General features: G+C 55.9%; 2 protein-coding genes across 7 annotated transcripts in view; one reads left to right on the forward strand and one right to left on the reverse strand.

The window, feature by feature from the left end:
- Positions 1-4,814, reverse strand: part of SLC4A3 (solute carrier family 4 member 3) — a 78,114-nt gene extending 73,300 nt beyond the window's left edge. For 2 of the 4 annotated variants that reach the window (XM_084642955.1, XM_084642952.1), the window contains exon 1: positions 4,646-4,814. The gene's annotated coding sequence lies outside the window, so the exon portion shown is untranslated. Of the gene's footprint in view, positions 1-1,711; positions 2,127-4,645 lie in introns of those variants that run through there. The other 2 variants (XM_084642954.1, XM_084642951.1) reach the window with 1 other exon arrangement.
- Positions 4,815-5,690: 876 nt separating this feature from the next.
- Positions 5,691-16,782, forward strand: part of STK11IP (serine/threonine kinase 11 interacting protein) — a 31,946-nt gene continuing 20,854 nt past the window's right edge. For 2 of the 3 annotated variants that reach the window (XM_084642956.1, XM_084642957.1), the window contains exons 1-2: positions 5,691-6,013; positions 10,389-10,591. In XM_084642956.1, coding sequence (XP_084499082.1) covers positions 5,950-6,013; positions 10,389-10,591 — 267 coding nt within the window. In that variant the 5' untranslated portion in view covers positions 5,691-5,949. The remainder of the gene's footprint in view (positions 6,014-10,388; positions 10,592-16,782) is intronic. The other variant, XM_084642958.1, reaches the window with a different exon arrangement.

Raw genomic sequence — 16,782 nt, forward strand, 5'->3', positions numbered from 1 at the left:
TCCTGTGGGGAACAATTCTGTTCCAGGCTCCCGGGAAAAGGAGTTTTGATGTTGGCTAAGAGGCATTTTCCACCTCTTAACATCTATAATCCCACGAAGAGCAGCAGCCACAACTAAGTGGGTTGAGATAAAACCAGGAGGCAGTCAGAGGGATGGAGATAGAAACAGTATGAGAATCTAGGTGACAGAGGGTAGATTAAGTAGCTAGAAAAAGGAGAAAGAGGAGGAGTTCAAAGACAAGTGAGGAAAATGATTAGAGGCCTGAAAAGGCTTTCCTATGCAGAGAGATTGACTGGGACTGTTTAGTTCAGAGAGGAGATGAACAACAGGGGATTACAACAGAAACATAAAAATAAAGAAGAGGTGTTGAGGTAGTAGGCATAGTATACAAACCTGACCAGAACTGAAAAGATAGATTCTGCACTCCTATTCCCCCTCTCTCATAACACAAGAACAAGGGGACACAGGATGAAACTGAAAGTGTTAGCAAATGTAACACTAAGGAATGGGAAAAACTTTTCATGCAACACTGAATTAACCTATGGAACGCATCGCCACTGAGATCAGAGAAACCAAGAGCACAAACAAAATTCAGAAAGGGATTTGACATTTACATGGATGATGGTTACTTTAGACAGGGTAGCCTGTGGGGAGGATATCCACAACTGTTCACTTTGGATGTTTACACCTTCCCCTGAAGCCTCCGATACTTGCCACCATCAATGATGGGATACTAGACTAGATGGAGCACTGCTCTGATCTAGACAGAGAAATCATGCAGAGATGATGAGGTATTACTACAAGAGGCAATTACAAGGAAGGTCCTGACAATTGGGCTTCTGGGTAGCTATGGCAGGATCACATGCAGCTCAGGAAGAAAGGAACAGAGAGGGACCATGACAATATATTGCATGTGCCTCACAAGCACCCTGTGTGTATGCCTGAGCCACAAGCTGATCAGACATGTACTGCATGGACACAGGACCCTACAGTGAGGGGAGACTCCGAGAAATATCAGGGTGTGCATGAAAGCTACTTCATGACACTTCATGAAAACACAGAGCGGGCAGCATCAGGAAGCACTAGTGCAGATATCAGGTGTGCAGGCACCACCTGTAGGCAGGAGCCAGCCTGTGGCACCAGAAGGTGAGACTCACAGGCCAGCTGCGTCTGGGACTCCATGGCTCTGGGAGAGTGGAACCCATTGTGCAGGGACCAGGTCTCTGCAGGAGTCTGCAGCAGTAGGAGAAGAGGACCCTGTGCCGGCTGCACAGGTGCCATGCTACATAGGAGCCTGCAGCAGCGGGAGGCAGGGACCCACCTATATGCCCTGTGCACCTGCTACTAGCCCTGTAATTTTGCTGTCTCATGTTCAGTGGCTCACAAACCTTTTCCTCTCCTTAATCGCCCCTGCATGCTGTCCGCTCCCTAGGGCTCTCTGGCTGGTACCGGAGGGAGGTGTCCCTCAAGCACAGACATTTTGGGAAAGGCTGCACGCTCACGTCAGAAACGCAGGGCAGCAGCCGCGGTAACACGGAGAGGTGGCACGGGCAAACCCCCAACAGGGCTGGCGGCCCCTGAGCGCGGCGGGGGGAAGCAGCCCAGGCTGGAGGAGCTGCCGGTCGGGGACCCGACAGGCTCCTGGCCACACGTCTGTGTCAATGCCACGGCCGCGCAGCTGCCGAGAAAGGGCGATGGAGGCGAGACGTACCTCGCAACCGCGGAGAGGGAAGGAGAGCCGCTCGCCTCCGGCCAAGGGACCCCGGACACACGGCGCTGCGCAGGACTCCCTCCGGCCAGGCTCCGGCCGCCGCCGGGCAGTGCTCAGCATGCGGCCATGTCCCTGCTGGGGGCCACGGAGGGCGGCTGGGTCAGGCACCGCCGCCGCCTCCGCTTCTCCAGCAGCCACGCAGCCATCCACCGCATCGGGCTCCGCTCCGCCTGGCTGCGCTGGAAATCCCGCGCCGCGAGCCCCGAGCGCCGAGCCCGGCCGCCGTGAGTCACGCAGGGCTGGGGCGGCCTCCGGCACAGGCGACAGCCTGGAGACGCACGCCTCCCGCGGCTGCCACGCAGGCTCCAGCGAGTGGCTTCGCCCGGCCCGCAAGGCGCCGCGCAGCGCAAACGCGGGGCCAGGTCCCCGCGTTACCCTGCGCGCTGCCGTCACAGGTGCCCACTCCCACCCCTGGCACGTGCAGTTCCCCGCCCCCCTCGCAGGCTGGTCTGGGCACACTGGTCACACGTGCCCACTCCCACCCCAGGTGCATGCTCCCCCCCGCTCTTATTCCACTCCCGCGCCCCCCTCGCAGGCTGGTCTGGGCACACTGGTCACACGTGCCCACTCCCACCCCAGGTGCATGCTCCCCCCCCGCTCTTATTCCACTCCCGCGCCCCACCCGCAGGCTGGTCTGGGCACACTGGTCACACGTGCCCACTCCCACCCCAGGTGCATGCTCCCCCCCCCCGCTCTTATTCCACTCCCGCGCCCCACCCGCAGGCTGGTCTGGGCACACTGGTCACACGTGCCCACTCCCACCCCAGGTGCATGCTCCCCCCCCGCTCTTATTCCACTCCCGCGCCCCACCCGCAGGCTGGTCTGGGCACACTGGTCACACGTGCCCACTCCCACCCCAGGTGCATGCTCCCCCCCCCGCTCTTATTCCACTCCCGCGCCCCACCCGCAGGCTGGTCTGGGCACACTGGTCACACGTGCCCACTCCCACCCCAGGTGCATGCTCCCCCCCCCGCTCTTATTCCACTCCCGCGCCCCACCCGCAGGCTGGTCTGGGCACACTGGTCACACGTGCCCACTCCCACCCCAGGTGCATGCTCCCCCCCCCGCTCTTATTCCACTCCCGCGCCCCCCTCGCAGGCTGGTCTGGGCACACTGAGGTTGCAAATAGCCTCACAATTCCCCCTTCCCAGAACACACACAAGGCCCGCAGCCCGCACTGTACACATGCCCCCTAACAGGGCCACATACACCCGCCTGCTCCCCCCCCCCACGTGCCTATGCGCCTCTTCTGCTCCCCTTCCCTTCCCATCACATAGTCATACACACCGTCTGCACCCCCACCCCTCCCTGCTTCCCCGGCTCTGTCCCCACACCGACCAGGCGCTGTGCCGTGTCCTGTGCAGTGCCCGAGGGGCTGCTGGAGCCAGGCAGGCAAGACCCAGCCGTGGCCCCCCCATGGTCTCCCAGGCCAGGTCTATCGCCAGGGGACAGCAGCGCAGCTGGGGAGCTGCTTCCCTGCAGCAAAGGCCGAGGAGCAGCCAAGCCGATGCGGGTTCCCTTCCCAGCTTCGCCACAAACACACCCTGCGCTCTTAGTCGCGCATTTCCCCGTTGCCTCGGTTTCCCTTTTGGTCAGTGCGGATAACGGGACCCATCTGGCGGGGGATTTGGGTTCGCGGACCGGTGCTGATAAAGGCACGAGACAAGAGCAGGCCGGGAGATGTGTACTGGCCGCATAACGCGATGGACTGTCCCTCACCCTCTGGGGGACCGCTGGGCAAGAGCCGGGCGCCTGGGGGAGCCGACCCCTCCAGGGCAGCCCCGTGCGGGGTCTGGCCGGGGCCCCCGACAGAGCGCGGCAGTCCGGCGGCTCCTGCCTTGGCCGCGTGGGCAGCCGTGACTGCCGCGGATCGGGGATTTGGGGGTGTTACCCGGGGCTGACTCCCGAGGAACCGCCGGCGGCGCCCGTGCGGCCGGCCGGCCTGCCTGCCCCGAGCGCGGCCGGGGCTCACCTGCACGCCCACGCCCACCCCCTCCCCGGGCGGATATAAGGGGCGGAGGGAGCCGCCGCCCCCCGCTCGGCCAAGGGCGCTCCCTCCACGTGCCCGGCTCAGCCCCGCCAGCCGGCGCCCTCCCAGGTAGGCTGCGGGGGCGGCCGGGGAGCCGCCTCTGTGCGGGGCGGGGGCTGCAGCGTGTCCCTGCGGGTCCACGGGCCCCTTTCTCCGGTGCCCCGCGGGCGGCGGCCCCAGACAGCCCGGCCCCGCGCAGGGCTCCGGCTCGGCTCGTGAGAGCGGGCTGCTGGCCCCGGCCCCGCACGGTGCGGGCTGCTGGCCCCGGCCCCTCGCTGGTCCGCGCAGGACAATCCGCCCCCTCCAGGCGCCGGGCGGCTCCGGATGGCTGCGGCGGGGGCACGCTGCGCGGGGGCTGGCAGGCGGAACTGGCGAGACGCCGGAGTCACACCTGGGCTCCGCACAGCCGCGCGGCGTGTGGACCCCGCGGCTCATGCCGGGATCCCGGAGCTGCAGCCCGGCTTCTCCGCCACTTACCTGCCTGGCGGGGGGGGCGAGGTTGGCGAGCCTGGCGGGGGGGGCGAGGTTGGCGAGCCTGGCGGGGGGTGTCCCTGCACCCCGCTGAGAGGGAGAGGAAGGGGCTCCTCCGCTAGCACTACCCGGGGGGGTCCCCTCCCTTCCCGCCCCCGCTGCGCGTCTCTGACCCTACCCGTGCCGGGGGGGGTGAATCCCCCCGCCGCGCTGCAGCCCAGGGGCCAGCGCCGAGCACCCCGGGAAGGGGCCCAAGCCTGCGTGTCCGCGCCCCGGGGCTGGGGCTCTGCCCTGCCCGGCGCGGCGGGCGCTTTGCAGCCGGCCAGACCCTTCGTAGCCCGGCTGAGAGCCGCGCTCGGCAGCGGGGCGCTCACCCCCTCGCCGGGGGGCTCCCGCCCGCCCGCGGCTCCTCTTCGGCCGCAGGGGCCCGGCTCGCTGGGCGCGTCCCCCGGAGCGCTCCCCGAGCCCGGCCGGGCCGGACCGTCCGTCTGCCCAGGGCTCCCCTCGGGGCGGGGCTGTGCTGGGGGGCGCGGTGTCTCCAGAGTGAAGGGTCCGAGCGCTGGGGGGGGTCTGGGGCCGTGGGGGGGTCTGTAGAGCGGGAGGACGGGGGGGAGCTGGGGGTCTGTGGAGCACGGGGGGGGAGGGGGAGGGGGTGTGTGTTTGGGGAGGGAGGGGTCTGTGGAGGGCGGGGGAGGGGTGGGCGTGTTTGGGGGGGGCCGGGGGGTGTATTGGGGGGGGAGCCGGGGTTGGTGTCTGTGGAGGACGGGGGGAGGGGGAGGGGTGGGTGTGTTTGGGGAGGGAGGGGTCTGTGGAGGGCGGGGGAGGGGGGTGTGTTTGGGGGGGGGAGCCGGGGTTGGTGTCTGTGGAGGACGGGGGGAGGGGGAGGTGTGTTTGGGGGGGCCGGGGGGTGTGTTTGGGGGGGGAGCCGGGGTTGGTGTCTGTGGAGGACGGGGGGAGGGGTGGGTGTGTTTGGGGGGGGAGGGGTCTGTGGAGGGCGGGGGAGGGGGGTGTGTTTGGGGGGGGGAGCCGGGGTTGGTGTCTGTGGAGGACGGGGGGGGGAGGTGTGTTTGGGGGGGCCGGGGGGTGTGTTTGGGGGGGGGAGCCGGGGTTGGTGTCTGTGGAGGACGGGGGGAGGGGGAGGGGTGGGTGTGTTTGGGGAGGGAGGGGTCTGTGGAGGGCGGGGGAGGGGGGTGTGTTTGGGGGGGGGAGCCGGGGTTGGTGTCTGTGGAGGACGGGGGGGGGAGGGAGGGAGTGATCCCAGCTCTACATTTTGCTCTTGCTTGGACGGTGGCTCTGAGGGGGACTCTATGGTAGCGCAGTAATGAAGGGCGCCTGGGGGAGCCGCTCTGCCCGGGCCTCTCGGACTCTATGGTAACGCGGAAGTGAGTGAGGCCGGGGGGGGCCGCTCTGCTCGGGCCTCTCGGACTCTATGGTAACGCGGAAGTGAGTGGGGCCGAGCCGGGGAGAAGCGAGGGGGGCAGCCCCAGGGTCTCAGGCCGGAGCCCCGCCGGGCGTGGGCCCCGAGTGGGCGGGGCCCCGGGGGAGGCGGAGCGGAGCGGAGAGTCCCGCGGGCGCGGGGCCGGTCTGCGGGGGCGGGGGGGTCACCTGGGCCCGTTTGCCCGCAGCCCCCGCCCCGCCCGGGCCTTGTGCGACCGTGACGCTTCTCCCTGCCCCCCAGATGGCGGCGGCGGCCCCCGGAGAGACGCTGGTCCCGAGCTTAGCCCGCCTGCTGCAGGACTCCGGTGAGCCCCGGGCCCGGGGGGTTGGGGCGCGGCCCTTCGGGGGGGTCTCCCCTCTCGGCGGCCGGGGCTGGAATCGGGGGGGCTTGGCCGCCCCTGGCTTCCCCGTGCGGGGCCACGGGCCAGAGGCCGGAGCGCCTGATGGGGCCAGGGACGAGCTTCCAGAGCTCGGCAGCGGTGCGGGGAGGAAAAATGCCAAGTCTGACTGACGCTGGCAGGAGCAGACCGAGAAGAAACCTCCGCAAGTACCGCATCGTTTGCTTTGCCCAGCCAGGACCACTCCTTTCCCAGTGCCCCAGACCCAGACCTACGCAGGGTCCCCCCGCCCCGGACACGGGGGATCAAGGGGTGTCTGTCTGCTCCGGAGCCGTGTCTACCTGCGATACCTATGAGGTTTTGGTCGTGCCATAGGATGTTTCGACGCAGCCTGCATATATACATCTCATAATGCCACAACATAAATCCATGGTACACCCACATCTCGACTACTGCATGCAGTTCTGGTCAGTCCATCTCACAAAAAACATTAGAAAAGATAACAAAAATGATCAGGGGTATGGAACAGCTTCCCTATGAGGAGAGATTAAAACGTGGGCTTTGCAGCTTGGAAAAAAGACGAAGAGGAACTATGATAGAGAGCTATAAAATCTTGACTGGTGAGAAGAAAGTGAATAAGGAAGTGTCATATTATTCTTTCATGTAACACAAGAACCAGAGGTTACCCCAGGAGTGGGCAAACTTTTGCCACATCTAGGCATAGAAATTGTATGGCAGGCCATGAATGCTCACAAAATTGGGGTTGGGGGGCAGGAGGGGGTGAGGGCTCTGGTTGGGGGTGCGGGCTCTGAGGTGGTAAATGAGGAGTACAGGGTGCGGGAGAGGGCTGGGAGTGTGGGGGTTGAGGGCTCCGTTTGGGGTGTAGGAGGGTGCTCTGGGCTGGGACTGAGGGGTTTAGAGGGTGGGAGGAGGATCTGGGCTGGGGCACGGGTAGAGCCTTGGGTGCAGGCTCCAGGCGGTGCTCACCTCAAGAGGTTCCCAGAAGCAGCAGCATGTCCCTTCTCTGGCTCCTACGCGGAGGCGCAGCCAGGTGGTTCTGCATGCTGCCCTGTCCACAGGCACCACCTCTGCAGCTCCCATTGGCCACAGTTCTTGGCCAATGGGAGCTTCAGGGGTGGCACTTGGGGTGGGAGCAGTGTGCAGAGGGGAGTCCCTTGGCTGCCCCTAAATGTAGGAGCCGGAGCAGGGTCATGTCGCTGCTTCTGGGAGCCACATGGAGCGGCCCCAGACCTTGCTCCCCAGCAGGAGCTTGAGGGCTCAATTAAAACAGCTGGCAGCCCGGATCCAGCCCCTGGGCTGTAGTTTGCCCTCCCCTGGGTTACCCAATGAAATTAATAGGCAGCAAATTTAAAACAAGCAGAAGTAAGTACTTCTTCACACAACACACTGTCAACCTGTGGAACTCATTGCCAGCGTATGTTGTGAAGGCCAAAACTATAACAGGGTTAAAAAAGAACTATGTAGGTTCATGAAGGCTAGGTCCGTCAATGGTTTTAGCCAAGATGGTCGGGGATGCAAACACATGCTCTGGGTGTCCCTATCCTCTGACTACGAGAGGCTGGGAGTGGATGATGGGATGGATCGCTTGATTGCCTGTTCTGTTCGTTCCCACTGAAGCACCTGGTATTGGCCACTGTCGGAAGACAGGATACTAGGCTAGAGGGACCATTGGTCTGACCCAGTATGGCCATTCTTATGCAAGCTTCCCAGCCCAGGTCAACAGGTGCTGGCTAGCAGGGCTCATGCCAGCACTTGGTAGAGGGATGGGCTTCAGAACTTGAGCTCCAGCCTAAGCTGCAATTTCAAAATGCTGTCTGTGCAGCTATTTTTAGAATGCTAGTGTGAGCAACACTAACCCAAGTCTGTCATCCTGCTTCTGCAGGCTCTGTAGATGTAGAAATATTGTGGTGCCTATGAACTGTCTGCTACAAGAAGCAAATGCTCCCCTTCCAAACTTTTTGGAAGCCTTCTCTTTTTGGATTAAAATTTCCATGCTTGTGCTGCAAATATGAATGTGGGGTTATGTGAGAACGGAAAGTACTATTGCCATTATGTGTTCGAATTGTAATGCAACAGGGCTGCAGTCAAAAATGGCGAAGCTTGAAATTGCGTGCACGGAGGTCGGGGGGGGGGGCAGTTCCTCTGCTTGACTTGAAAGTAACATGCACAAATAGTCTCATTTTTGAGTTATGTTCAGCATGTAGTTTTTGGTAGAAAACGTAAGGCTTCAGGCACTCGCTTAACAGTCTGCAGAGAGCAGTTAGGTTTGTGTTTGTTCAGAGCTTAACCCCTCCAGCAGAGTTTAAATTCTGCAAGTCTTTCCCCTTTAATCATAACTAATTAATACAACCTTGGTGTGAAGTCCATGTTGTACAATCAAATCACTAAAAATCAGGAACTGAGGGAAGGTTGCTAAAGCAATGTGACAGTATTCCATTGCATTTGCATTTGACTGGGGCCTGGTCTACATAAAAAAATTGTACATGTTGATTGGGGTGTGCCTGTTTTTACTGACATGCTGATGAAAGCCCTAGTGCGGGGGGGGACGGGGGACTTCAGCCCGCGGGCTGGATCTGGCCTGCCAGCTATTTTAATCAGGCCCTCGAGCTCCTGCTGGGGAGCAGGGTCTGGGGCTTGTCCCGCTCTGGCGCTCCAGGCGGAGAGCAGGGTCAGGGGCTGCTCCATGTGGCTCCTAGAAGCAGCAACACGGCCCTTCTCTGGCCCCTATATGTAGGGGCAGCCAGGGGACTCCACTCTGCACACTGCCCCCCTGCCCCAAGAGCTGCTCCTGAAGCTCCCATTGGCCAGGAACCACGGCCAGTGGGAGCTGCAGGGGCAGTGCCCGCAGACGGGGCTGCATACAGAACTTCCTGGCTGCGCCTCCATGTAGGAGCCGGAGAGGGGACATGTCGCTGCTTCTGGGAGCCGCTTGAGGTAAGCACTGCCTGGAGCCTGCACTCCTGAGGCTCCCTCCATGCCCCAGCCCTGATCACCCTCCTGCCCTCCAAACCCCCGAATTCCAGTCTGGAGCACCCTTCTACACCCGAAACCTCTCATTGCCTGCACCCCCAGCTGGAATCTGCACCCCTTCCTGCACCCCAACTCCCTGCCACAGCCCTGATCTCCCCCCTCCTGCCCTCTGGAGCCCTCAGTCCCGGACTGGCGGATCCTCCTACACCCCAAACTCCTCATCCCCAGCCAGAGCCCTCACCCCACCCTGGAGCCCCCTCCATACCCTGAACTCCTCATTTCTGGCCCCACCTCGGAACCTGCACCCCCAACCAGAGCTCGCACCCCCTCCCACACCACAACCCCAATTTTGTGAGCATTATGGCCTGCCACACAATTTCTATGCCCAGATGTGGCCCTTGGGCCAAATTGTTTGCCCACTCCTGCCCTAGTGGCTGCAATTATACTGGTATAAGGGGCTTTATACCAGTTTAGGTGATTTTGCTTTCTTTGTCAAACTGGAATAAGTAACATTAGTAAAGCATTTTTGTACCAGTATCTTGCTCGTGCCAGTTTGACGAAGCAAAATGTGTAACTGCAGCTATGATGGGGGAGGGGAAAAGGGGCACAGTGTTGCTGTTTAGCTAGTCAGTTAAAATGACAACTTATAAGTGTAGCCAAGGCTTGAAAGTTTCATCTAGGATAGTAGTAAGTGACATGTAAAATTCCTAAAGTTGAATGGGGGTAACTTTTTTCTTTTTTCTGTTTACCTTGTAGATGTGACACTTTTTGTTTATAGCCACTTCCACTGTTTCACCTGAAGAGTTAGTCTTCCTCTTTGAAAAGATGCTCAAACATCAACAAGGAAGCAGGAAACCCCTAAAATGTTGTCCTGAAATCTAAAGGGGACTTTATCAGAAACTGAAATTTCTTTAAAATTAGTCAATTTCAAAAAGTCATGTCTGCAGTTTAACAGCTGAGCAGCCTGCATGTAGTGTTGTCTAGTTTGGTTTTGCTGTTTAAGCATATAACTTAATATACTAGTGTTATGCATCCAGTAAGTAAGCACAGCAGAGTTACTGCTTCTCTTAACCTTTTACTCTTGTGTTTCTAAACATTCTGACTTTACTGTGCAGTCTGAACGTTGCATTAAGGCTTTTGCTTCTGACTTACTCATTTTCACATCACATTTTAAACCATTAGTGATTTAATGCTGTCATGTCAGGCAAATGGATTGATGCTAGGTATAGCTCATGGCCGTGGGAGAAAGGTCCCCTTCCTGGCCTGCAGTCACACTACTGGAAGTGGTGAAGTGACTTATGGATGGAACTGCAGATACACTGGGTTTGTTAACGGTCTGATCTCTTCACAGGAGACTTGGTTCTAGACGGCACTAGCACCCTCACCTTGCTCACCTCCACTCTGCAGCACCTGACCCAGGTCTTTGAGCAGCATCTAGTGTCCCGGAACCAGAACCACGGTTTCGTTGCACTTCCGTCACACCCAGCTGACACATCCACCATTCTCCAGGCCCAGTTCCTGTTTGACATCTTGCAGAAAACTCTCTCCCTGAAGGTCTGTAATGAAAAGGTGCCCTGTGATGATTTTTGTGGGGAAGAAGGGAGAATGATTATGGTAAGCTTAGCAGGTCTGCTGGGGTGGGGTGGACTGCTGGAGCAGATTTCTCTGTATCCCCATCTCAGGATGGGTTCATTTGAGAAGTGTATGCTTATCCCTCGATTGCATGTATATCAAAGTACTTGTCTCTGTGCCCACAATGCTGTCAGTGTCTCTGGTAGAATGTGGAACCATAGTGTTCATGTAATGACATGTATTTATTTGGTATTGCATCTTTCCCAGCAAATGGTCTCCAAAAGGTTTTGTAGAGTTAAAAACAGGACAAAAGAGAGGAATATCAAAGCAGACCCTGGTCAGGTTGGCATTGTAGTGAATAAACTGAAGGGTAAATCATAAAATATGTGTGAACATGTTAACGGTATCTGATGGAGACTGGGGCATGGATGAGCTAGCTGTCTGGCTCAAGCTTTGTAAGTCTGAGGGTGGTGGTGGTGGTAGGCTTGGGAAAATTAGCAGAGATAACATCCCTTGTCTTTGCAAGGGTGCATGGCTACTACTTGTTGGGTTCCCACTGATACTGCTAGACCAATGGCTATTCGCTTGATTGTAGTGGGAAGGGGAATTGCTAGACTTGCTCTGGATGTACACTTTGTAATTGGATTGTAAAAAGACCAATACAAGAGAGGAAGGCAAGGGTGAGAGTTTCAGACTTCCTTTGAACTAGGTAGAGATGGCAAGAGTTAGAGAATGCTTTTGCACCAAGCATAAGAAGGGCATGCTAGGTAGTGGGAGAGGAGATGGTGTGAGCTGAAACCAGACCCAAGAGCTTATTGAAGATGTCCATTACTAATGGTAAGTGAAAACAACCTGGGAGCTCCAGGATGGGAATGACGGGACTGCTCTAAGACTTGGTCTACACTTAATGCTGGCAAAGCTGTCACAGTCACAGGTGTGAAAACACCCCTGACTATGCCCAGATACCCTCAGGGTAGACACAGCTGTGCTGACTGAGTGCTTCAGTCAGCACAGCTAATGTTCACAGTTCCTACGCTGCCAGATGTTCTCAGAATAGACAGAACATTAAAACGGCCAGACTGGTCAGACCAAAGGTCTGTCTAGCCCAGTATCCAGTCTCCTGACAGTGACCAATGCCAGATGCCCCAGAGGGAATGAACAGAACAGGGAATCCATCAAGTGTCGCCCATTCACAGCTTCTGGCAAACAGGCTAGGGACACTTCAGAGCATGATTTTGCATGTAAGACCATGTCTGCATTACCAACTTTGGTCAACATGAGTTATGTCAGCATACAGCTGCTGAGGTCAATCTTTTGCTTGTGCATGTGCATGCTTGGCTGCTTGCATTGGTGCAGTGCATACTCACCACAAGTTCTTGTGTCGATGCAAAGTGCAGTGAGACGCAGGTAAGTATCCTAGTGTTCGATGTGCCACCATATAGCACCGTGCCTTTTGGGAAAAATGCTTGCATTGTGTTGTGGAGTAGAAATAAATCTCTCAGGGAATCTCTGGGAGTTAAGGGTCAAGTTCCCCACCATGCAGCTTTCTCCATCCCATAATGCCATCCAATAATTTTCATGCTTTTTTTAAAAAAAATTTTACAAACCCACGTGGCACTTCTTGGTGCCTGTCATCTCCAACAGAAACCTGTGTATCAGCTCTGCACTGTTCTCATGAATGTTGCAGATACAGGATGAATGATCCTCTGGTGTATGCCGTTCTTCCTGCCGGTGTGCAACAGCAAAGGACATGACGATTTCTTCAAGGACAGATTGTTAAGGGGTACAGCAAAAAACAATTCAGGGTTGTGGTGGCATTCTCAGAACATCTGCAGATGGTGGAGTGCTGCTCCTGGGCCCAAGAAATGAACACTGACTGGTGGTTTCGCATCATAATGCAGGCTTGGGGTGGTGAGCAGTGGCTGCAGAACTTTTGGGTATGAAAAGCCACATTCCTGGATCTGTACTGAGCTCACCCCAGCTCTCCAGCGCAGACACACCAGGTTGAGCTGCACTGACAGAGGAGGAGAGTGGTGACCAATCTGGAAGCTTGCAGCACTGGTCAGTGGGAAATCATTTTGGAGCTGGAAAAGCCGCTGTGTGGCTGTTATCGTGCAAGTGTATAGGGCTGTGGATGGATCTGAACTGCGGTGGAGCAGTAGATGGCCCATCGGGTAGCACACCTTGCCCCAGAGTATGTTTAAAAACTGCCCATTGAGTGGAGGTGGAGCAGCCAAGTTTGAAAAGGCAAACACTAGGGTCATTATAATAGCTTATTGTGGAGCTGTGTGGTTGAAGGAGGCTTTGAAAGAGCATTTCTAACAGTCGGCCACAGTAGTGCTGTGTGCCTGATGCTGCCCTGGCCCTGAAGGTTTATGGCCTGCTAGAATTGTGTAGTGCTTGGTGTAAATGTATAAGTATTACACTGTTTTACCAAACCTTTGCACTATGCAGGGCTTACTGTACACTTACACATGACTGGGTGCCTTGAAGCCATGAGTTCTGTGGTGGTGCATACTTACAAGTAGTGGATGCTTTGAGTCTGTGTTCTGCAGTCTGTATTGTGAACTAATAAAAATGAATGTATTTTCCAAAAAAATAGAAACTTGTCACTCAAACAGGGCAAAATGTGCAAACAAGACAACGGAAACGTTGAACATAAATTAACACAACAGAACTTTAAAACTGGAAAAGCAGCAAACCCTTCTGTCCATTTTGGTGCAAAAATATCATCTGTTTTGGCTAAACACGCTGACCTGAGAGAACCACAGCTGATCTATGTGAAGCTCTGACTTTTCTTACTGTCCCTCAGTGCCCAGTGGTAGGCATAGGGATGTGCCCATGATGCCACTTGGTATGTTGGGTGGGGGGGATGTAGGAGGCTGCTACCATGGATTTCTCGACACCCTTTGCAGCCCTTTGTTTGTGATTGTAGGACACATAGGTTAACCAGAGTCTGTAGCGTTTGTTTGTTTGTTGCCTAAGAAGCCCCATTATGTCTTGTGCATCTCCCTCTCCTTTTCTTGCTATGATACCTGCGTCTGTCCCCTCTGTCCTCCTGCATGCTGTCTGTGTTGGCCCACCAGGCCCTTTGTTTGCGGTCCAATGCAATGCTGACTTGCAGATTCTCACTGAACATTCTCCCTAGTACTCTTCTTTCTCATCCTCATCAGGATCAGATGTTCTGCAGGAAGGGAGTGCCCATCAGGGCTGCAATAGCAGCAGCTACAGGTAAACCAGATGGATCATTGGATGTACAGTCAGAACAGAAAGGGAAAGATAAGCTTCAAAACTCCCTTCCCTTATTACCATAATTTTAAACAAGACATCCTTATTGACATGTCAGGTCTGGAGTACCATGGCATAGTCCCAGCCTTGTGAGTATGGCTGGGTGAGGGTGGAGACCGGAGGAAGGCGTTAAGATTTTCAGTTGTCGGAAAGAATGAAATTTCAGTTGCTACTGCCATGGGTACAGGTATATAGGGCAATGGCACTGAATATTGGTCCTGTTCCCAACAGGTGGGGGTGATATTAGCTAATATCTCACTGCTGAGAATAACAAGGGCATAGCTCAGCTGCTGCTGGTGTCCTGAAACCATTTTGGCCTGTATGCGCTAGCCTGTTTGCTGCCGTGGTCTGCCTGGCCTTTAGCAGAGAGTGGCCTGGAAAAGTGTCCTACTGTGGAGAAAGAAATAAGACTCATCCCTAGACATCTTTGGGAGAAGATCGCAGTATATCTCCATGAGAGTCAGTGGAGACTTCAGGAGGATACATAGGACATCTCTGTGTACAGTCACTCCCTATGCCCCTCCTGCCTAACTCAACAGGAATGAAAAGCAGATGCTAGCTCTGCCTCTGTCTGTCCCGCTGCCCCTTCTCCTATGAATAACACAATGACAAGTTGTTACCTGCAGCTTAACTTGGGGATGTGGGGCACAGTCTTTACATTTAAAACATTGTGAGGGAAAATGCATGCACACACCACGCTTCCTTCCGCTCCATTGGGCTCCTCCAGGCTTGGCTGATGGGACTGGCTGGTTTCCAACTAAGTCTTAAACAGGTCCAGGCTTGCTGCATGACTTGACACCTTCCTCCTCACCACCCTGGCACATGTCTCCTCACTGTTCATGGCTGGAGTCTCTGTTTTGGTACCCACAGCAATCTGCAGGGTACTCGGAGGTCTCTGCCAAGTGTGGCATGCCTGCAGCTCGGCAACAGATCAACTATTGACCTCCCTGGCCTTGTGGTCAGGGGCGCTGGACCAAGGGGCCATGGCCCCATCACTTTCTACTGGCTGTAAGGGTGAGTGGTGGGGGTGGGGTCTCGGGGGACAGGGCCATGGTTCCGGCACTGGTGTTTCCCCCCACTTCCTGTTGGTCCTGCTTGTGGGATGCCTAGCGCAGTTCCTTGGCGTTGACATGGCATGGCAGCTGATCCCCATTGCACCCCTTTGCCAGCATGCCCCGTGCCATCTCTCCGTGTCCCATTACTGTGGTTGGTCTGCAGTTGTGCTTGTACAGCCGCTTCTCCCCACAGGCCGAGGAGACCAGACCTCCTGTCGCCTCCAGGCAGGAGCCAGGCTAGACTGTGGAGCTACCAGGATCTGTTGTGTGCAGTAGCCCAGCAAGGGAGAGCTGCAAGGTGTGCACCAAGCTGGGCAAACAGGAAAAGCATTTAAAAATGTGGGGGGTTCTGGTCACTATGACATCAGGCAGTGGAGCTCACCTTTGTGAGTGAGCAGTCACTGCTGCAAGGAATGGTGCATTGTGGGACAGCTGCTGGAGGACTGTTAGTGTAGACACAGGTCACACACTGTCTGCACTCAGATGGTGTTGGCCTCATTAGGTCGAACATGGTCCAGGCTGTTTGGGGAGGTGGCTTCACTACAACACCCTGACAGGGCGCTGATGTCAGCTGGAGACTCATCTGAATGTAGACGCACATGCATAGGTTGACATAAATCGCCTTGCGTCGACCTAACTTTGAATGTGGACCAGACCTAAGGCTAGTGTGTCAAGAGTCAGACCTGAGCTGCTTGGCTCACTACTAATGCTTTCAGCAGCAGAAGGGTTAAAATGTGTCTAGTATTTGAATGTTAATTAACTTTGAATTGTCTGGGCTCTGGAGCTGGGCATTGTTAAAACAATGGGACAGGAGATCTGAATGATGTCCAGACTCCATGGGAAATAGACGCATCAGAGTACAACTTCATCACAAAGTTTCTACGTTGTATGCTTGTCTTAACATAATTAATGAGCTAGGTCTGTAACAAGCACTGAAAGGAAGGAAGTTGCTACTGTTACTGTGCAGTAAGTGACCTGTTTGGAGAAATGGTCAGAGTAATCTGTATGCGATGTAAATAAAGGGGGAGGCTATTAAATTATCAGGAGACAGATCAAAGGCTGGGCCTGAAACAAGCTCTTCTCAAATGTTAATGTGTGTCTGGGCACCCCTTAAGTAGATACTCTGCTGTGCAAACCCACAGCTGTGATTAACCACCCTTCCAGCTGTGCTCTTGGCTGTAGTGATGAGGCCTGGAGTTGTCGGCTCCAGGCTTGGTGAGTCTCTCTTGAATGAAAAAGGGTCTGGCTGTCATGACTGCTTGAGAGAAGCAGAGATCTGTGATTGTGCCCTTGTTCCATGTGCAGCATCGCAGAACTCAGTGCTGTCTGTCCTTTGATTAGACAGTGCAGTGCCATGACTGTATAAATGTAGTGTGACCTCTGGATTTTCTGGCTCCTGCTCTTAGTCTCCTGTGTTTAATTAACATGTCTCAGTAAAACTAAAGGAGTACTTGTGGCACCTTAGAGACTAACCAATTTATTTGAGCATAAGCTTTTGTGAGCTACAGCTCACTTCATCGGATGCATACTGTGGAAAGTGTAGAAGATCTTTTTATACACACAAAGCATGAAAAAATACCTCCCCCCCACCCCACTCTCCTGCTGGTAAGAGCTTATCTAAAGTGATCACTCTCCTTACAATGTGTATGATAATCAAGTTGGGCCATTTCCAGCACAAATCCAGGTTTTCTCACCCCCACCCCCACCCCCACCCCCACACAGATACAAACCCACTCTCCTGCTGGTAATAGCTTATCTAAAGTGACCGTGCATCCGATGAAGTGAGCTGTAGCCCATGAAAGCTTATGCTCAAATAAATTGGTTAGTCTC

This window comes from Lepidochelys olivacea, assembly GCF_965140295.1.
Source record: "Lepidochelys olivacea isolate rLepOli2 genome assembly, chromosome: 11".
Classification (NCBI taxonomy): Eukaryota; Metazoa; Chordata; order Testudines; family Cheloniidae; genus Lepidochelys; species Lepidochelys olivacea.